Consider the following 22,386-nt stretch of genomic DNA (forward strand, 5'->3'; position numbering starts at 1 on the left):
AGTGTGTGCCGCTGTGTTTGTGACAGTGTGTGTTGGTGTCGCACCACCATGCCAAGGTCTTTCCTGGTGAAAAAGGTGAAATTAGATGATTTCGCCACCGGGGCGGATCTGGAGAATGTCTACCGTCACCGGACAGACCTCAGCCTGCGGCTCCATGACAAAGGTAGGTCAGGCTAATAACAAGACCAGCATTAACAGGTGTCTCACCGATGAAGAGGAAGATGTCAGAAAATGATGTCTGTATCTATTATAGGTGGCTTTACCTGCTTTGAACAGGCATTCCTTGACTGATGTTGTTGTTTTTTTTAAACTGACCTAAATGTTTGTGACAGTGCAAACATGCAACTCAAAACAAAAATACAGCTAAAATTCCAACCAAGGACTCTTGCTGTGCTTGTTTTGATTTAAATTTCCATATTTTTCCCGATTGAATCCTGTGTTTTTCAGCCTCACAAGTTAAAACCGAAATATTAGCTTCCTTTAGGTCGGTGCATACAGATAAGCAGCCTGTAATCACTGACAACAGAACAACACCGAGTTTCACACGTGTCCTCTCTGATGAGAAATACAATCTTCAAGGCCCCTCATTATGGACAAAATCATGTCATTCTGGATGACTTCAGAGACTCATTCTTGTCAGTGCACTTCACAGGGAGCACGTGCAGGAAGAGATGGACACAGTGAACTGCCAGTCTCAATAAGCACCAACTCCCTGCTGCTCAGTGAGTGTTAGCACACCACATGAGCCAACACTTTATTTACTAGGCATGGAAACGCTGAAACAGGCTTGATTTGAAGTGTTTGGTCGGCTGTAGGAGTTGAATCGCCTCTGAAGCTGAAAGGTCACTCAAGAAATCAACTAAATCCAGCAAGTCCCGTGTTTGATCGACTGAGGATCACATTCAGCGGGGACACTTGTCTTTACACGTGCTCAAAGTCAGGCTCAGAGGGATAAAGAAGGGCATCAGGTGGTCCACGTTTACATAAATTGGAATTAGATCTCAAACAATGTGAATATAAGGGCAATGTTCTTTCACAGGCTATACGTGATATTCCGCCAACAAATGTGTCCAGTAGCCGCCTCGAGGTGCAGCACAAATAAACAGCACTTTAGTAATGCTTTATGTAACAATACTGTCGAAAGGAACCTTTTAAACAGAGGTCCAGTGTTACTTGATTGAACATAAAATACGATGCATTGTGCGTGAAGCATTTTGCTCCGTGTCCAGCTTGTCTCGTTTTTTTGCAGAGTCGGCAGATTTTTGCACGAAGAAATGAAACTAAAATACATTTCCATTTTAGTGTTGTATTTTTTCATTTTTTACACAAGTGCTGTGTTTACTGCCACCCTGACACTCTTATCTCAGCTTCAGTCACAGATGAGCTGTTGAATATAAGTGAAATGCAACAGATTGTGAATCTCATGAAGTGACATTTGTATTCCAATTGATTCATAATGTAAGATTATTGAATATGTAGGCTACATATTTTATTATTATTATTATTATTAAATATTCTTCTTCTTTCATTGTAATGGACCATTGTTTAATGCTGTTTTGTGCTCCTCTGAAGCTGTGAACTCCCTCTAACCATGTGCGTCACACGAAAAACAAGATCCGCTTTTAGCAGTGTAAATGAATCCACTGTATCTTTTTAACACCTCGATGACACTGACACTCTGTCGCACATGAACATGTGTGTTCAACTGCGCAGCTCTTGCTCTAGTTGTGCACTCGCGAAGCCAAAAGCTGTCAGTCAGCTTTGTGTTTATAATGTGCAGGTTAACAAGCCCAGCTCGCGCTGACACGCGATCTGCCGCCTCAGCAGCAGCGTGCAGCGCGTGCCTGTCCCGGCCACCTTTTGTCTCCATCCCTTACATCTGTTGCTAACAGCTCGATGCGGGTTTTACATACAGAACAGCACTGCACGTCAGGAGTAACACTCTGCTTTTGGAATAATTTATGTCCTATGTCACCCGTGTATGTGAGGGGACTCTGTATTCAGATGGGACGCTGAAGCAGATATTGGCTATATTGTGACATATATATGAGCTTGTTGCTTCTGCATCTTTCTCAAAGCCTCCAGAGAGACTCAATGGAAATTAACTCAATCCAAGCAAGAACAAATACAAGTGTAGATGAAGTCTTTCCTTAAAGTTGCACCTCTAATGAAATGATCCAGATGCATATGGTGGACTATAACCTCAACTGTTGATAATATGCAGCTCTCTCTCTCTCTCTCTCTCTCTCTCTCTCTCTCTTCAAATCGTTTTACCTATTAACAAGTATAGCTCTCCCAATGCATTGGGTCTGTAGTTATAATTTTTCATTGAGAGAAAACAGTGGAATGAAAAAGCCTACTGCTGCTATCGATGTAATGTTTTGTGTATTAATACCAGTATTCATTGACATCTCAATTTAAGCCTTTACAGTAACAGTTAATTCACAACAAACAACTATCATATCAATAATAAATTTAAAAGACAGAAGGGAGAATCTGCAAGTGGTGAATAAAAGTAAAGTGTATAAAGTGTATTTTCACTTGCTTCTGCTTCTATATTTATTTCCTGTAAACCAACAGACATTATGTGTGAAACAGTCTCGCCTCGCAGACCTTAAACCACCTCATCTGTGAAAACCATCCCCACTGTTGCCTGCTCTTTTTGAGTGTTTACAGCAGTCTCACAGTCCAGCTACACTGGATCTGTCCATGGTGCTGAGTCAGGGTCAGTGTGTGTCTGTGTTTATCTTCCACAGAGAGTGTGTGTGTTTTAACTGTAACCTTTGAGAAGTGAATTATCTCTGAGCTAATGCTGCTGGCTGTCTTCATTTTCACACTTCACAAGCCACAGGTGTGCAGGAGAGAGACAGATGTTCATTGGAACAATACACCAGTTCAGATCATGTTAAAAGGTTTGGTTTGCATCTCGGCATATTCTTGAAGTGTTATCAGTTTCAATCAACCATCCTTTGTTTAAACACAAAGTATTGCATATAACATCAAATGATCTTGTGGTACAGATTACCAGTCTCTACATATAAATTGCTGATCTATGATTAGATCTAATGGGTATATTATGTGTCACTAATAATGCTGCCATCTATGTTAACATTTCAAAACTGTTTCTCAGAACCACACGTCTGCATGTAAGCATTTGTGTGTTGAGCACTGCATGTGCTGAACAGCTAACTGTGAAGTTACAGGTTGTATGAACAAACTGTTTGGACTATTTATATTAAACCAAACATCTTGGTGATTTGTAATATGGTTCATGTTCTCAAGTGGGGCACAGTAGTAGAACAAATGCTATAAAGCTGTGGTGTGAGGCTGTATATCACTAATGGCGTAATAGAGCTGATTACTGGGTAAGCACTTATTTTAACACCGACTCAGTGATCCTGCTCAGTGTAATGACTACTGTCATTACTGTCTCAGTAAAGACAGATAAGCTGGAGGAAAGAGGACTATCTGATTTCACTCTTTTCTTCCCGTCCAGCTGGCTGCAGCAGTCTGATGGCATTGATCCAAACCTTCTTTTTCCTCTTAGACACACACATGCAGCAGTGTTTGGTAAAAGTTATCTCATCGTAAATGTTCCTCTTTTAGAATGTATATCGTGATATCATGACTGTGTTAGGGACACATTTATAAACTGTACAGAAAGTCATTCTGCATAAAGGCTTCTGAAGGTTTGATACTCAGTTTTTCAGAACTTAATACTGTTTTCTTTTTCTGTTTCAGCTGGTTACATTAGTGACTACATCAGTCCTGTTGTGTACGATGGAGAGAGTGACAGTGGGATCAAGGTACCTTCCCCTGACCCCCTCTACGATGGGATCCACAGTGACTATGGGGCCCCTGACTCTGAGTCTCCAGACAGTCCCAGCTCTGAAATCACTGACGGCTACATCAATGGAGACGCTGCGGTGAGCGAGGGTTACTCAGTTGATGCCTTCTTCATCACAGATGGCCGCTCCAGGAGGAGAGCCCTCAGCAGTCCCAGAAGCATCCAGAGGCACACTTGCAACGAGTGCGGCAAAACCTACGCCACATCTTCCAACTTGAGCCGGCACAAACAGACACACCGCTCTTTGGACAGCAAGCTGGCAAAGAAATGTCCCACCTGCGGGAAGGTGTACGTGTCCATGCCCGCCATGGCCATGCACCTGCTCACGCACGACCTCAAGCACAAGTGTGACGTGTGCGGGAAAGCATTCAGTCGACCGTGGCTTTTGCAGGGCCACATGCGCTCGCACACTGGAGAGAAACCCTTTGGATGCGCCCACTGTGGGAAGGCCTTCGCAGACCGCTCCAACCTTCGCGCTCACATGCAGACCCACTCGGCCTTCAAGCACTTCAAGTGCAAACGCTGCAACAAGACCTTCGCGCTCAAGAGTTACCTGAACAAGCACTATGAATCCGCCTGCTTCAAAGGCCCCTTCTCTCCTCTAGGCCCCCTAGATGCATGACCCCCTGCATAGATAAAACAAGAGACAAAACTGCAGACATGAATTACCATTATCCTTACACTCTGAACTGCAGACACAAACAATCTATTTTTGCTCAGAATATGACCTTGCTTCCCTTCCTCCTTCCTCCCCCTCATCCCCCCCCCCCCCCCCCCCCCCCCCACCTCGCTTTTCCTTGGAGCCTATTCATGAAAATGAAGATGATGAAGATAGCACAATTTTTTCTCCTTGAGATTTGCCCACTTAAGGATTAAACTGATCTACGCATGCACTTCCTCAAAAAACTGATCACCTCCTGTTCCTCTGTCCGTTGTGGATAAAGACAATAATAAAAACACGGCTTCCTCTTGGCATCTAGATACAGTATTGCACCATATTTTTTGGGACACTGATGAAGATGAGGATGAAGACAAAGACAATTGTAAGCCTATAGCTTCTGCACTTGAGTGCAGTGAAAGAGTTTTTCCTTCTGAATTTGTTTTTGGGGGAATAATAGTAATAATAATAGTAATAATAATGATAATAATGTTTTGCTGCACCAAGTGACCATATTCTCTCCACTACTGAGGTAAAACAAACTATTTATTTATTTATTTATTTTTTGACTTATTTATTAATTTTGGCATTTTATTGTTTTATTTGTATGTTTATACTTGATTTGATATCAATGAAAGCGGTATCTTATTTGTTGCACTTTAATTTCTATGTATGTATGTAGGATATTTGCCAACCTCTTTCTATCACCACAGGCCAAAGCATATGTCACTTTTTGAGTATTTTTTTCTTGTGTTTTTTTAAACCTTTTTTTCTTATTACCGTTATTGCATGCAAAAAAACAAAAAAGAAATCTATGCCAACATCATAAAAAGCTTATGATTTTTTTTTTGCCAAAATCCTATAGATAGAAACTTGAGGGCAATATTTTTCTCTTGGAGCCTCCGTAGGACTCTTTAAAAAGCAATAATCACCTAATGCATGGTATTTTATGATGAAGTTATGAAGTATTACCTACTACTGTATAGCAGTCTAAAAATCAGGTATGTTTTACTTCACCTATAGTCATAAACAGAAAAATAATATAACAGACATCAGGGAACATGCCAATGTAGTGTTAGAGCAACAAAAATAAAAGTCCTGTCTTTCCTCTCTTGTTATGCACTGCCTGCCTCTTAGTAAGTAGAACTAAAGTAGGACGTAGGCTAGAGAGGCTGGGATCAGCTGCTTGCTGGGTGTGAGGCCTATTGTAGGACAACTATAAAACTGACTGACACGCGCTAGGCTAAGGCTAGCAGTAAATAAGCCTGTTAAAACGTACTAGGAGAGGCCTTATTTTGGATACTACTTTCCAATATTTTACTGAACAAGGATCATTGGCCATACATGAAGGTGAATCGGTACATTAAAGGTTGTGAGATGTTAACATGACACCTGTGTCATGCAGAAAAGGGATGCAACAACAGGCCTTTAATGCCCATTTCAGAAATCAATATTACATTTACAATTATACAAACAACCCAACCATAAGATAAAGCTAAAACACCATCATATTTGAGAATTTTGAAAAAGATTTGCACTAGGCTAAAACGATAGTTAGCATATAGTCTGTTGTGACTGTTGGCATATTTTCTGTAGGAAACCTTGGCCAAACTTTATTGCAATGTCCAAGTTGCACTGTGGTCAACTTTCACTTTAATGCATTATTCAGCTACACTCCTAGGCACTTCCAAACCATGAAGTGTGCATTCTTAAGCCACAGAAAAAGCATGCACTTTAGCTGAATGTCCAATGCAGCTTCATCGTTACAGTCCAATAGTTATGCGACACGGAGTCTTTCTTGATCTGCAGTAGGCCTCATTTCACCCTTCTGGGCCGATCAGGGGATAACTCTATGAGTGATATACCCACAGACAGGCTAACTCTAACCCTACCCCAACCTGTAGATGGTTTGACCTTTGACTTAGGTGGCCAATTCCAGTGTTGCTGAACCCAGTTCTCTGCAGCTCACAAACTTTTTCTACAGATTCATGGAGCTTCCTGAGAGACAGACTGAGCACACATAGATCTGCACAAAATAAGAGGTGCTTGATTTTATGTCATATGCTGTATATTCATTGTAACGTTGCATAGACACGTGCATGCACACATGCTTTCACAGAGTGTCTCAAGAGTTTCAGGGGGTTCTCTTGTCTATGGTCAAATTTTGAACACATGAAAGAAATGGGTTTAATATTGAAATAGGGACCTCTAGCAATAGAACATTTGATAATTGCAGCGTGTCCTCAGGCTTGACAATAATCCATTAGAGCTAGGTCGACTGATATTCAACACCACATATGATCAAAGGGACAAAAGAAAGTTCTGCACAAATGCAGGGACATGCAATATTCTTGAGAGAAGAAGTTGACTTTTTGTGATAAAAGTGTTGCTGGTGATGAGTCAGTCCTTAAAGCCTTAACATGGAAACCTTTTTTAACATATCAAGTCAGTATGGAAGAGGCAGTTTTTGTTGTGAGTGGAGCGCTCTGTCTGTGAGACACCAAATTGAAGAACCTATCTCTCTCACTAATGTGTGAAAATATGAGGCATTCTTATTTGGATTGTATTAGATAATTAGTCATAGCGCTCCAACTTATTAGGGCTTCAATTGTATTTTGTCTTTTTTATCTGTGGATTTTCAGCCTAGGTAGGTAAATACTGTCGGTAAATACATGAAAATAGTGTGGCAAAGAGACCATGGAATATATGCAATAAAAACAAAAGAATTACTTTTATCTTTCTAAAGAGATCTCACACTGATCCCTGGTGGAGATACTTTCTGTTATTATAAACACAGACTCAAATCTGATTTCTCATTTACATTTGATTGAAAACAAAAACAGTATTAACACAATTTGTACCGTAGCTTTGGATCAGAGTGTGACGGGCATGAAGTCGGTATAAACAAACCACTAAGAATTGCCTCGTATCGTCAGACCCATTTTCAAATTCAAGATAGATCTGAAGCTCTTTGATGTTTGATTTGCAAGGGGCTAAAGTGCATTTTGATTACAACCAATCAGAGCTAAGGTAACATATAATGTAGTGATAGGTTGTTTAGGCAGGTACCTGGTTCCAACATTCAATGTACATATGCACAAAAAATGAGTCATATTTAGAACTTTACACATCAGTGGCAGCCATCATGACTTTCTGTGGAAATGTGTCAACAATGTCCCTTCTTTTAGCCTCAGATTAGATGGAAGGTTGTAATTGGCCTCACCAGAGTCAGGGTGGATGGGAATCTCTCTAAAAGGTAGTGGGGCCAGACGTATCTGCCAGAGCAAGTGCAACACAAGTTCACAGATGCTTTTGGTTCCCGGGCTAACTGAGAGTTTCTCCTGCTGCATTGTCTCCAGCTGTTGTTTACATGTCACAAATTGTATCATCGTGCATTAAACCTCTTTGCAACTTTGCACTGCAGTCTTAAAGTCTTGAGGGTATAAGTTGTTATTGAGTGGCTGTTCAGCGGCTTCAAGTCAGAGTGTGTGCGTCTGTCTCTGGGTGAGCTCCAGGTCTGTTCTCTCTAAGCACTTCCATTTTAGTCATCTCCACCTTAAAGAACGTAGCACAATGAAACTAACTAGAATTCAGGTAGAGAAGAATTAAAAAACCTTGTACTAGCTTGACCTCTCTTCTTTTTTTTGTATTTCCAAGTTGAAGAATGATGATAACCTAAATAATCGTTTATTGCAGGAGGGTTTGTAAGGAATCCTTGAATTGAGATGTTTTTACTGCTGTATAGCGATCTGACACACCTTATCTCAGGAGGTTTGGCTCTCTGCTGCAGAGAGAAAATCTCCTGAGGTTTTTTTTGAGCCAGAATAAAGACAATGTAAGCACAATGAACACAAAGCATTTTGTGGCACTTCATAATAAAGAATAATCTTAACCAACCAAGGCAATTTGTCTCGTCTATTTCACTGTTACAACTCTGTCTGTTTTTTGAAACACTTACTTTATTAATCCCAATTCTGGTTTTACACTCTGTACATGTGAGACAAATGTTTCTCACACACATAGGCCCCGAATTACAAGCAGGACCTATGGACATGCATCGATATCAGAGTTGGGCTGCTACACACTACTGCACAGGAAGCGCCACAGCTGCTGGGGGTTCTGTGCCTTGCCCAAGGGCACCTTGGCAGTACTTGGGAAGTGACAAGGGACCTCTCCAGCACCCCCATTTGAATAGTAACATAGAATCAGCATTGGATGGAACTTCCCAAGGTACTTCACTGGTGAGTAATACACATATTTTATATTCCATATCAACTTTTCTGTCCCCCATAATGTCTCTTATGTTTAAGTAGCTTTCAGTGCAATTCATGCTAATTAAGTACCTGTAAGTAAGATGACTGTTGAGTACATTTACATAGAATAACACTTATCTCTGGACTCTTTGGCCCATGCCTTGTGTTAGCTTTGTCAATATTGTATGTTTAAAGAGGGTCTGGTGGTGCAGTGTGCTCATTAGCACTCTTAAGGCTGGAAGCTATCTCGCAATAATGGGCTGCTTGGACAGCTAAATACAGCAGTTTGTTAATTCCAATGTATGGGTATTTAGCAGTGGATGAGTAGCGTACCACTTTAATCCTGGAAAACTTTGTTTCAAGAATAGGTTCTTAGGCTTAATGATGCAATATTAAAGGTACAGTTAGAGAAAAAAAATGAAGGTATAATTCATGAACTTACAAGGCAAACTTAAAGCCACAGGACCCAGATTTTTTTTTCTGATTTTCACCAACAGGGTACCACATGTACAACTAATCTACTGTATATTGTAAGGTGCCGGTCAGTTGCAGGAATACAATGATTGGTCATGTGACCATACGTGTTCAACGCATGTTTATGCCCATTGCTAGATATACCGGTCGAAACAAAGGAAGCTTCAGGCAAAACACGTTGTTTGCACACAACTGACAGTAAAGTTATTTTCAGTGTGGCACAGATTATTGATTTATGTTTTCAGTAGCAGAAATATGTTAATGTGTTTGACATTTTGACTTCATCATTAGGGAAACGAGGGGTTCACCATCACAGTGTTAAGAGTATCATTTTTTCAGGATTGTGAATCTAAAAACATTTGTGTCTATTTGCAAAAGAACACAAATGTGATGATGTTGTTTTGTGGCACACTGTCAGAGTGTCACATTGTTGCTCTGTCGTTCTGCGGTCATTGCAGACATCAACAGAGGGAAAATGACCAACTAACCCCCATCTCTGGTGACATTGAATTAAAGGTGACCTAGTTAGGCGCTGTTTCAGCTGGATCTCACCTCAAATAGCTACTTTTTTTTTAGAACAGGTCATTTTGATCTCACTACAGGAGCTTCATTGCACTTATTGAGCTACAGATAATTTAACTTTTCTTCTTTCTATTTCTTTGAATCTTTTTGTCATCCATATAGGATTTTTTTGCTTAGTTTGTGTAATCCCCTGTTACATCATATTCAGCAGTAGGCCTACAGTATGGAGCCAGTCCTTCAGTGAAGCTACAGTCCAACCTTTCCTCCTTTTTGAGCACAGCCAGTCAAAATCTATTGTTGCTATGCCAACACTTTGGGTATCCAAGGCAATAAACTATCTTCAGCATCTATAGTTGTAAACTATCTGAACTGTCTCGACAAAGACACAATGCAGCCCTCTGCTGCTTTATGAAGTATGCTATATTTTCCAGCCTTAAAGGAAAAATTGGTTTCACAGCAGCTGTAAAAAGACAGAAAAAAAAAGACTGAGTGCCAACGTCTGGGAATCACCTTCTCCGCCCACCTCCTGTCTCTGTAATTCACCTCTGCTCTTCGTTCTCATCTTTTTACCTCCCATCAGTCTCTGCTCACATCAGGTTTATGTTTCTTCTTCCTCCATCTCCATTCATCTGCTTCTTCTCCATCCTCATGCATGATCTCCTCCACCCTTTTTTCCTCCAACCACTCCTTCTTCTTTCTCCCTCCTGCACAAGTCAAACCAGGCCATCGGGCCTTTGAGGACCTGAAAGTCATTTAACTCCTGCTAGATAATAAGTCTTAGAATATAGCTCCTCTCAGATAATAAGCTTTATCACTTGATTGCTCTGCACGCTCCCTTCTGTCTTTAGATTCATGTCCAGGGACCTACTCAAGCGAATCACACTATTTCCTCCCTGGCAAGTGGATTTAACAGTGTGTGTGTGTGTGTGTGTGTGTGTGTGTGTGTGTGTGTGTGTGTGTGTGTGTCGTGTGCGTATCAGCCACTTCAGTACAGGAAACGACGGATTGCTGAGATTGCAAAATAAAATCAAAACAGAAAACCTTTAACATTGTATTTTAAGATGTCTTTAACAGTCATGTCTATGTCCGCGTTTGTGACACTGCACCCTTTATTAAAACATCATGCTGACTTTAATTTGAATTGGAGCCCCACAGAACTATCTGTAACTTCCCCTTACTTCTGTCCTTTTATTGCTCTTTAACTTTAACTTTGGCCTCCTTTGCATCATGCTACCTCTTCGTCACGCTCTAATATCTCCTCTGTGTTCCAAAAGCCTTATCACACTTCTATTAGAATTTAAGTTAATGTGTTGCAAGGCACCAGCACCTGTTGATTTGACATTTATATGAATTAAAGTAGAGATGTCCCGATACCTGGACTTAAATATTTGCCATTTCGGAGAACCCCTCCGATACTAGTGTGGTTTAAAAAACATACATAATGTCATTGGAAAAACACTGGTTGCTGAATGTGTGCCAGCTGTGGCCTTCTCTGCCAGTACTGCAAGGTTGTTGTTTGTTTTTGTGACACTATTGACTCAAACTAGCAAACTCAAAGCTTGAACCAAAATAGTTGTCCATATTAAAGCAGGTTCCATTTGGATTTTTTCCATGTTATTTCAGAATGATTTAAGGTATTCACAGCTCTGAGATTATTGTCAATATGTATAGACAAGTTTCTGAAATTTGTGAAAGCCAAGAATGACTGAATATTTCAGTCTTCTCTAAAAAATTGACCAGAACAGATCCAGATGATGACCTCAAGGCTGGAGGAAAGTTTAAGAGAAGCTTGGTGATGTAACAAACAGCTGTAAGCAAAATCCTGAATGAAAGGTTTTGCTGACTCATGCAGAGAGATTGCGTGAAGCTGAGACGTAAACAATTACATTACCAAGCTAACTCCATTGAGCTAAGTTGTTAAATCAACCTATGTGGAAGAAGTCCTCAGTTTTAAATGATTAATGCTAAGATGGCTGTCTCCTCGTTTCACATCAGGGGTCACAGGTAATGTTTCTCACATGATGATGGCCATTGATTTGTCTGTAATCCATGATGAGCTGTGGGACATGTTTTGAAGGTTGAGAAAGTAGAAATGTAATGAGCACATCACTCAGACGTCCTTTCTTAACTACTTGAGTCTCCTCTCATACAGTACATGACACTCGCTCCCACACCAAACCTCTGTCGTATCAGACAGAGCAGCAATGAGATCCTTCCTCCTCTGGGTGCTGTGATGTCATCTACCAAAGAAGAGATCATTATATGCTTTATGAACTAAGTCAGGCCATGCTGTTCTGGGATAGCCCAATTCAATAAAGATCCCTCCTCCCCCCCACACTACTGTACATCACATATCTGCTTTGTACACCACCTGTTCCTCTGCTGCCAAAGGAGGAGATTTATTCTTTATGTTTTTTATGGATGGAATAAAGTTGATCATACACCGACGTAGATTATAACTTCTTCACATGGCCATTAAAGCATTTACAGAAACCAGCCAACATTAAAACAGGAGCGAGACAATTGCCATGACAACACTTTTGTTTTCACCTTCTTTGCTGACTTTTACAAACACCTCTAGTAAACTCTACATAGCTTTAAATCTCTTTTAGTTTATTAATTGGCTGTCTGGCCCACGACGCACTGATTTCAAGTTTTGTTGTTAAGTAGCTTTAAAAACCCTATGTTCTATCAAAACAAAGAGAGAAGTAATACGAAGGTCATGGGCAATATTTGGCATCTTATGAAAGGAAGATTTTCCTCCAGAGTTACACAGCATTATAGAAGGGAGGTGGTGCGGGTTGAAGGCTTGTCTGATAGGCTGGTTATGGTTGGTGTGGAGTGAACTCTAGCGTCAGTACTGTTCGGGGCTTGTGGGAAGCTGTTTGCCCAATACAACGACGAGTCAATAGAGCAGACAAGAAGTAGTCCTCATGTAGCGCCAGAACCGTCTCCTTATCTTCAGACATTTTTTCCAGTCAAGGTTATCACAAATGTGTGTTCAGCAGAAAAATAACACGTGGAGAGTTGTAGAGTAGTGTAGAGATTTGGGTTTTCTGCTTTGTGTGACAAATATCAGACTTCTGGTTTGGAATTTTATTACCTCTTGTGCATGCACAGACTGCACAAACTAATTCGAAATAGGTTGCTATCAGTTGGGTGTAAACAGTGCAACTTCGTGGCCAGACAGAGTCAGACAGAACAAGACAGAGCGGTCTGTTTTCGTAGCAGCGTGTTTTTTGTTGTCAGTTATGTGTATACCAGTCCGAAGACCTGAAAGAGAGCGGACACTGGATCTAAATTCACCTGAAACACAACTCCAAAGGAAGATTATTTGCTCTCTAATTCCAGATGTCTCAATTTTTATTTGCAAACAAGATCATCAAATCAACTTGAATTGAGGAATGTATTTCTAAATATTAAATTGACTAAAGTGCCAATAAAAATGAAGAATATCAGATATTGCAGATGTAAGTGGCCATTTAAAAACCAAGGAGCTTTTAAAAACCAAGAGCCGTCAGCACTTCGGCTGCACGGGGGGGGGGGGGCTTTACTGCCTTTAATTGAAATCACACAGCTGTTTTAACTCTGCAGTTTTTTAATCAGATGAAAATATTTTCACAAAAAAGGCTGAAAATCTCTCCAATCATTAAGCTCCAACTTCAGTTCAAGATATATTTTATTTCTACTTTTACTCAAGCTTCAAGTGTTGGAAGTGATAACACGTATTCTTTCAAAAACCTCCCATAGGAGAGAGGGATGTTGCACCAGCTTGGTTTAGTCCCATGTGGACACGGCTAAAATAAACAGTCCATATAGTGTGTATTCTCGCTCTATTTTCTCTGCTGAACAGCGGCTGATAAAATATCTGTTTCACGGCAGCCACATCTTCAACTCCCACTGCGGACATGCACTGTGCTGAGAGCGAAGTGGTGTAGGACAGGGGCTGTGAATGTTCTCACCACATCCCGGGCTATTTGTAGAGATGGCAGCTGTCATCAGAAACATCAACAGGCTTGCAGACAAGAGCTGTTCACAACTCTGCTCCGTGGAGGTGTGGAGTGAAGAGAGAGTAGGTTCAGACAGATGACAAACACTTGAGATTTTTCAAAACGCTTTGAGCAGCAAGTGGTTTGCTTTTAGAAATTAACAATTCATCTGTTGGAGAGGAATTTGAATCAGCTAAAAAAAATGCTTTTGTCTCTTATGACTTAAGCAAAATGCAATTAGTTTAAAGTTTTCTTTTTGTTTTTTTTTGTTTTACTTTTTCCTATGCACAAATTTTAATTCCTTTTAGACAGCTTGGTATGCAGTAGTATATCCATGCCAAAAAATATGTTCACAGAAAAGTATTTGCATAAATGTAAATGGCATAAATGATGCAAAGGAAACCCAAGAGCAAAATAATTTCCTCTTCTGGTTGAGACAAATAAAAAAGAAGTCAAAGCTAGAAGCACTTTGTCTCACCTCAAAATAGCAGCAACATGTAGCTCGTGTAGCAACAGGGCTGAGCTGTTAAACTGGTTTATACTCAATCTGTTAGCAGTGATGGCTGCTGACAGGATGAAAGGTGCCACTACACGATATGCAGATGCATATGAGAAGATGGGTTGGAGGACTATGAGTGCATGATTATACAAGTGTGTTCGAATGTGAGTGTGTGTGCTGCGTGCATGCAGCTATGTGTGTGCATTATGGTTTGGCTGAAGGCTGTAGCTCACCTACAGCTAATGAGTCACAGTTTCAGGAAAACACATAACAGCTTCAAGGGGAGCTGCAGGGCCAGAAAATAGACTGAGTCAAAAAAACAGGAAGACATCATTTGTCTCGTAATGTGACTCAAAAATTCTTTATAAACAAAAAATAAAGTTTTGTTGACCGTCAGCTTAATAAGACTCAAGTAAAAGGGATAACAAATCGGACTATGCACACACACACACACACGTGCACGCACACGCGCGCGCACACACACACACACACACACACACACACTACCGTGTGGTGTTTGTAGCTCCTAAATTGATACCTCTGTGGTGCACTGCAGGCAGGCAGCATATTTGAAGCGTCAGCAACAGCAGTACCTGCTCTTACGGTGACAGGAGATGTTGATGTGTTTTATTTATTTTTTAGTTTCCTTTTGTGAAGGGTTCCTCATTTAGTTACAGCTATAAGCAAAACATAACTAAATGTATAAGCTCTTTGGTTCCAAATTCAAGCCACAGTTTGTAAAAACTATGAGGGCAGCTGGAATGATTCCAATTCACAAGTTGTTGTTTCACATCCTTTGTTAAAATTTGAATGCTAATATTTAGATGATGAGTAAATCAGTCAGTCTAAAGATAAAGGTTGACAGACGCTGTCTCCATTAGCTTTACTAAGGCCTGCCTACAATCCAAGTGTTGTCCCTATCCTTGAATAAGACATGGAAGTGTCCTTGGCCAGAACACTGAACCCAAATTCCTTCCTAAGTCATTGTGTCATTGTGGCCCATTGTGTGTGAATGATTCGATTAGTTCTCGATGGGCAGCCTGGCACTTCCTCTGCCATTAGTGTATAAATGTGTGTTAAAGGGTGAATGCTGACATGAAGTGTTGCACTCTTAGTGGTCAGAAGATTGTTGTCCATTTAAAGGTCTTAAGTCCTAATATGTTTGTTCAGCCTTAACAAATGAAATTTAGAACACTAATCCCGGTTTGGGTTTTGGATGGTTGGAGCCGATTCCAACTGACACCCTGGACCGATCGAGGAGAAAGAAATGCAGCCACTCATCCACACCTACAGACAATTTATAGTCACCAGTTAAAGACACGTCACACGCTCACACTCTGAAGAAAGCGAGAGACATTCGCCGAAACTGTCAGGTAAAGAGCTACATCTACTCTGATACTATGTCTGAAAAAAGGAACAAAAACACCTCTAGTTAAAGGCAAGGTTGGTAATTTTCTCCAGATACACTTTTTAAGATTATGGTTGAAATTGTCTTTAGGTCCTTACAGGCATTAACAACTCATGTGATCTGAAAAAGAAACAAAGAAAAATCTGTCATCGCGAGCTGTTGTAAGTATTCAAATACTTTGACCAATGTCTGCCATGAGGTACCAATTTGATGAACCAATCATGGCTCCCTGCTCGTTCTCCACCCAATGCATGCATGAGCCCACACTCGAAACACGAGTTGAGGTCTGCTTCTGGACCAATGTCGACCAATGCATGTAAGTTAGTGGCGTGGCATTTGAGGGAGCACAGAGGGGAGGAGGTGGGTGCAGACAGAGCACAGATAGAATGCTACTTTCTAAATGACCAACCCTGCCTTTAACTGGGGGAGCATGTCTTTGGACTGCATGTGGGAGGAGAACCCATGCATGCACAGAAAGGACATGCAAAGGATGATATACTTCTGTATCCATATTTAGTCCTATCCATTATAGCAATTACCATTTTAGAACCATACAACTGACACTTCATAAACCAGTAAAGCCAGTAATAAATCCAACATAGTTCAATGGCAAAAAAGGTATTCATCATCTAAAGCTTATATTTAAACAGCTAGGTTTGGTAGGAGAAGTCTCGGAGCTTTGAAAAGAGTTCTCAAAGAATCGGAGCAATGAGGATTCTGTTGGCAGAACTAATCCCACTTAACAAACACATACATGAACAGTAAATCTCAGTGCAGTCAACAATATCCAAAGCTTAGCACAGAAGGAGGAGGTTGAGGTGGCGGAGAAAAGCTGGAGTAGAGAACAGTGTTGGCGTGCAGCAGAGTGATAGCGAAGACTAAAGCTGCCATGTACACCTGTGCGAGTGTGATTGCATGTTGCTAGATGCTAGACGAACAAGAGGCTACATAATGTAAACCCCTTCTTTCTGCTTTGCATGAGTCAGAAATGTTATTACCTCATGTGCAAAACACACGCACGCAGAAAAATAACAGAAATTATTCATCATGTTCCTTAAAAAATTTATAGGCGTCTTTATTTGACTTGGACACTGGCTGAGAGCACAGGCCTGCCTCTGAGCTCTGTAGCAAAGCAAATACTCACCCAAAGAGAGAAAAAGAGGGAGCTGGAGAGGGAGAACGAGAGAGGAGACAAAACAAGAGAAGGTAGGAGGAGAAAAGGGGGAGAAAAGGAAAGAGACAGAGAGGAAGAGAGCACTTGGGGAGTTGAGTCGAAAGAGACACAGTAAGAGTTGGCAGGAGGAGAGAGAGAAAAGAAAGGGGGAGGAAGAGGAGGAGGAGGAGGAGGAAAGGATGGAAGGATAGAGGTAGCTCAGGGAGGAGAGGAGGGAGACTTGACCCAGATTGGGAGCCGAACAGCAGCAGCAGCAGCAGCAGCAGCAGCAGCTGAGTGAGCCGGTGAATGTTTAATACTGCCAACCACTTGCACGCTGACACTCACATACATGCACACTCACTCACACATCCACCAACCCCCACACACTCAGACGCGCACACAGACACTGTTGACTGTGACTCTTGTTGCTGGAGTTCAGTTTTAGGCCTGTTGAATGACTGTAGTGGTGATGTGATTATCCGTGCAATCAGAATAAAATGCACAGTTAAACCATGCAGTGGATTTCCTGCTGATGTTTGGTGAGTCAGGACCACGGGAGAGATCCTCCATCTGTCTCTGCATCATCCGTTCACGGATGGTCAGTGTAGAAATCCTGCGTCAGGCGTATGCAGCGTTACACTTTCTACATGTTTCACTGTCTTCACTGCATTTATTGCAAGCGAAGTGAAAACACAAGCATATTTCTCAACAGAAAATAATGAATAGACTCTATAGGCTCCAAACTATGGCCTGTATAATGAATGGAAAGTGGAAAACTTTTCCTCCAGTGAAGCCAAAACATTAAGAGCTCGCTCTGCCCGACTCAAAGTATCGGTCATAAACAATCTTTTTTTTTTTAAACGTTCACCATGACCATGATCATTTTGTGTTTACGATTATTTTTAACGAGTTATTTCATGCCTATAAAATGTATGAACTGAACATGTTTGAAAGCTTGGTTGATGAATACACTTCCTGGAGCTCATACTGGATTAACGGGGTAGAGAGGAAATTTGCACAAGAAAACGTAACAAACCTCAATAGATAGTCATAGAATTTCCATAACAGAGTGTTCCACCGTGGCATGTCACTGACCTGAGCGATGTTTGCTGTTTTATTGGTAAGTTCGGTGTGTGTTACTTGTAAGTTGAAGTGACTGGATCTCAGGGTGCACTCGCAGGTGGAGGAGAGTTTCTGTTTGGGGGACCTCAGAATTGGTTTGAAAATGGCAGAAATGCTGCCTCGGGTTGGGGAGTGAGACACTGCTGATGAAGGAGTTCAAGTATTTGTTCACGAATGAGGGTAAAACAGACTGTGAGATGGATGGATAGATTGGTGCAGCATCAGCAGTATTGCGGACGTTGTGTCGGTCATGGTGGAGCGGCAGCTAAGCGCAAATGCAAAGCCTCTGGTTCACCAGTCAATCTACATTCAACCCTAAACTGTGAGGTAACCTTGACCCGGAAAAACAGAGGACAAGGGATGGTTGGATGGATGAGAGTAAGAGGAAACGGCATGATGTCAACATCCTGGCTCTTTCAACTGATCCTTAATGCCAGACTCTGGTTCCAAATTACAACTCTGGTTGTAATATGACAGCAGCTGGCACAGGGTTTTTTTTTGGCTTCATCCTTGTCTTATGAGGCAGGCAGAGGCAGGCTGTCCTTTTTTTTTTTTTTTTTTTCTATGCCCAAAAGACGAAAATCTCAGGTTCATAAACGTAATAATTTTCTGCTAAAATGACAACGATAATGCATGTGGAACTAAGTGGAACTTATGAATCATTGAAATGTTGGTCTGATTTGCTTATGAACAACACTTGAGAGTTTTAAAGAAAAAGTTGCAGCTATGCTTCCAAGGTCATTGTTAAATTAGGCAAGGTCAAGTGAAAGAGACATATGAGAGCAACAGTAGAACTTTGGGAAAATAGAAAACAAAAAGAAAAGATTTGAAGGACAAACTGTGGCCAGGCCCTCCATCAGCCCCCACCCCACAAATGCAGGCATATAGTACACTGCCTCTTGAATCTCAGCGCTACGCACAACTAAGCAGAAATGAGTCTGAAGTGTGAGTTGCGCTCTAGTCTCTTATTTCTTTGTGCTTGTCAACCTGTTTCTTTCTCTCCTCTGCCCCTCTCTCTCTCTCTCTCTCTCTGTTTGCCTTGTTTCAGAAGTCAGCATTCTTGTTCATGTTTTCAGCTCCAGTGAGTCACCCCTCTGTATCAGTGTGTGTGTGTGTGTGTGTGTGTGTGTGTGTGTGTGTGTGTGAGAGAGAGAGAGTGAGTGTGTGTCAGGCTGCTATTTCAGCACTTTCCAGCGCTATCGATTCAAACCAGCCTGCGGGGTAAAAAGCAGGCCCCTTACAGCCACTCACACAGACACGCACACAAACACACACACAATTACCTCTATACAATTGAAAAGACAGATGTACACTCACTCAGAGATACAATTAAAGCACGCATTTGGATATAAACACATACAAGTATCAAACGTTTATGAAATGTACTGTATGTATACTGTGTGTGGTTTAGTAAATGACCACATGCATGTGTTTTGACAAATATGTATTTATACAGGATGCATGTGTAGTGTGTTCATGGTGTGTATTATTGTGTGACCTTCACTTACAGTACAGTTCAGACCCAGCAGGGAGGGAAGAGAGGAGTTACGCACAAGCAGTTGGATGACTCAATGCTACACCAGAGTCTTCACATTTCACATGTACGTACAGTGTGTTTGTGATGTGTGTATGTGGTGTGTCTGTCTGTGTGTGTGTGTGTGTGTGTGTGTGTGTCTCTGTGTGAGAAAGAGAGTTTAAAATAGAATGTTAATTTGTGTGAGTTTACAAGGTTAAACTATTTTTGTGTGCTAACGTGTGTAACAAGGTGTAAAGGGATAAGAACATGTTGAGGTGAGTGTTGTGTGTGTGCATGTGTGTGTGTGTGTGTGTTCTCAGTTTACAGTACCATGCTATGCATTTAAAGCAGTTTGAGTGCAACTGGAGTATTTGTGTGTTTGACAGTGCTGAAAACACAAACAGATGTTTGTTTCCAGGTAGGACTGATGGGACTGTGTGTTTTTGTACACTGAATCAAGGTCACACACAAAAACAATCACACACATACACGCACTCAGTGGACACACTCCAATAGCTATTTGTTTGTATTTGGACACATGTGTTGCATATATGCAGTATACACACATGTATACAGAAACACACACACACACACACACACACACACACACACACACACACCCTCCAGTGCACGAGTGAAGGATACGCAGCAGGTGTGGGTCAAACCAACAGAGCCACGTCACACCTTTCAGCATGACGTACTCCTCCGCCGCTGACCTCAGCTGAAAATAGAACCAGGAAGTCATTATTTCAGGAGCTCATTTCCACCCACAACAGGGGTATTGCACAATTAGCAAAACATTTACGTAAATCAGCCCGCTACCTACTGACGCTTCACAATGTCCCTTGGTGAAAATATGTGGAATAATTTCTCTTTGTTTTGCAATCTGCTTCCTACTGAAATGAATTTGGGGATCATTGCAACAGATTTTAATCTTTTGAATCATTCACTGAATCAAAAATAATGTAAGTTCATTATAGTTCATCATAGCCAACTCCCTATCTCATAAAAAAACATTTAGAAAGTTCAACTTCCCTGTGTTGAATATAAACTTATTTAGATAAGACAGGGTTCTTTAATCCAGAAAACATTTTTACACTTTCCCCATCAAAAGATACACGGGGCATAAGTAATGCTCTCTGAGGTTGATGTGTTAATTTGACCCTTTAGACGAGTCATAAAAACTAGTGACGGTTTCCTTTGAGCAATAAATATAAATGGTCACAATAAACTGATTTAACTGCTTCTCGTATTCTTTCTCTAAATATAAAACTGATATTTGTAGCTCGATTTGCAGACCATAAAGGAGTTATTTAAAAAGAACTTAATACCACCGTATGAAGCTACTGATATCACTCTGTCATTTTAACTCCCTTTTTGCTGCTCCTTCAATTCCCAGGTTTTAGCTTCTAATTCCATTATATCCTGCTTAACTCATCCTTTCTCCGCAGGATCTGTGTTTCTCTGTTATTATAGTTCTCCTGGATTTACCTTTCTGCCTTTGTCTCAGTTTCTTCTCCATCTATCCCCCTACGTGTGTGTTGTCTAAATGTTTTGTCTTGTTTCTCAGTAATTCTTTACATTTCTCTCCCATTCAGGTTAAGCATAGAGACACAAATTACTAAGTGGGGAGAGCAATGGTACTGTCTAATTAATTCATATTTTACTAAAGCAGGGCTGCTTTATTATGGATATAAAAACAAATGCCACATATAAGATCAATGCAACATCAAGGTTTAAAGCCTTTGAATTTCCTGGCTCCTTTCCCTGTCCTCACTCAAAGATCAGTGGGCTACAATTTATTTGTTGTACATTTTTAACTTGTTTTCATTGCCTACTGCTCCACCGTTACCATGAACACCTGAGGATCCTTTAAGATGACCTTTAAGCTCCTTTTAGGACTTTTTAGCTTGACATGAAATAGAATGAATTTAAGAATGATGAATGTAATGATCTATAAAAGCAAATGAGACCATTAGCAATAAGATTGATCATTTAGTCTAGTCATATTGCCTGAAACGCCTATCAGTAGCTTTCAAAGTGGTTACCAGCATACTGACTGCGAATAATCACTTACTGTTTTGTTAACTAAGGTAAACTAAAATGAATGTGATGTGGTTATGTGTGGGATAGAAAGATGAAAAGTAAAATAATAAATTATATATGGTTTTAAAAACACAAAATCAATGGCTGTTATACATCTGCAGACGTTTTGGAGAAACAAAGTTTCATATTCTTCAATGACTGCTTTTCTGATCTCATTTTTAGTCCAGGAGTCGGGTTAATTATTTTCTGTTTATGAACACTTGCAGATTAATCTGTGCACATAATGGATTACTGTTTTGGGAATCAATTTGGCAGTCAGCATGGTGGCGTCACTAAATGTCACTGCAGGAAATCTGGGATTGAAAGATTGGATCAGAACTGAATGGGGGGAAAGCTAATCTGTCTCTGAGTGTGTTTGTGTATGTGTGTGTGTGCTCAAACAGTCAAGTGTGTGTTTATAATGTATAGCGATGATAAAGCTGCTCTATAGCTGCTATAAAATGGGATAACTGAGAGGATGAGACGAACTAAAGCAGCAAGATTAACTGGAAGTGTGTCTGTGTATGAGGACACTGCATGCAAGGTAACTATCACTTACTCACACAGACACACACAAAAATGCAAATGCTCACAGACACACACTGTCTTCCTTGTCTCCATTAATCTTTACAGGAAACATTTAGACAGTGAAGGGAAATAGTGTAACAGTCAGCCAGAGTTCTTCTATTGAACAACTTCCACTCTGTAAACTGATGCATCACCATCTTGGAGACGGTGACATCACTGGAGACGTGCCTAATTGTTTCCCTTTTTTGCTAATCGTAAAACAATTAAAATCCATTCTCATTTCCTTGCTTGCAAAAGCTGAATAAAAAATAGAAAGCGTAGATTCTGTT

General features: G+C 40.7%; 1 protein-coding gene across 1 annotated transcript in view; it reads left to right on the forward strand.

The window, feature by feature from the left end:
• The window catches only part of LOC306823542 (transcriptional repressor scratch 1-like), a 9,120-nt gene extending 719 nt beyond the window's left edge, over window positions 1-8,401 (forward strand). Inside the window, exons 1-2 of the mRNA XM_079343133.1 lie at window positions 1-163; window positions 3,742-8,401. The exon at window positions 1-163 is cut by the window's left edge and continues 719 nt beyond it. Coding sequence (XP_079199259.1) covers window positions 49-163; window positions 3,742-4,469 — 843 coding nt within the window. The 5' untranslated portion in view covers window positions 1-48 and the 3' untranslated portion in view covers window positions 4,470-8,401. The remainder of the gene's footprint in view (window positions 164-3,741) is intronic.
• Window positions 8,402-22,386: the final 13,985 nt, after the last annotated feature.

This window comes from Symphodus melops, assembly GCF_947650265.1.
Source record: "Symphodus melops genome assembly, chromosome: 5".
Lineage (NCBI taxonomy): Eukaryota > Metazoa > Chordata > Actinopteri > Labriformes > Labridae > Symphodus > Symphodus melops.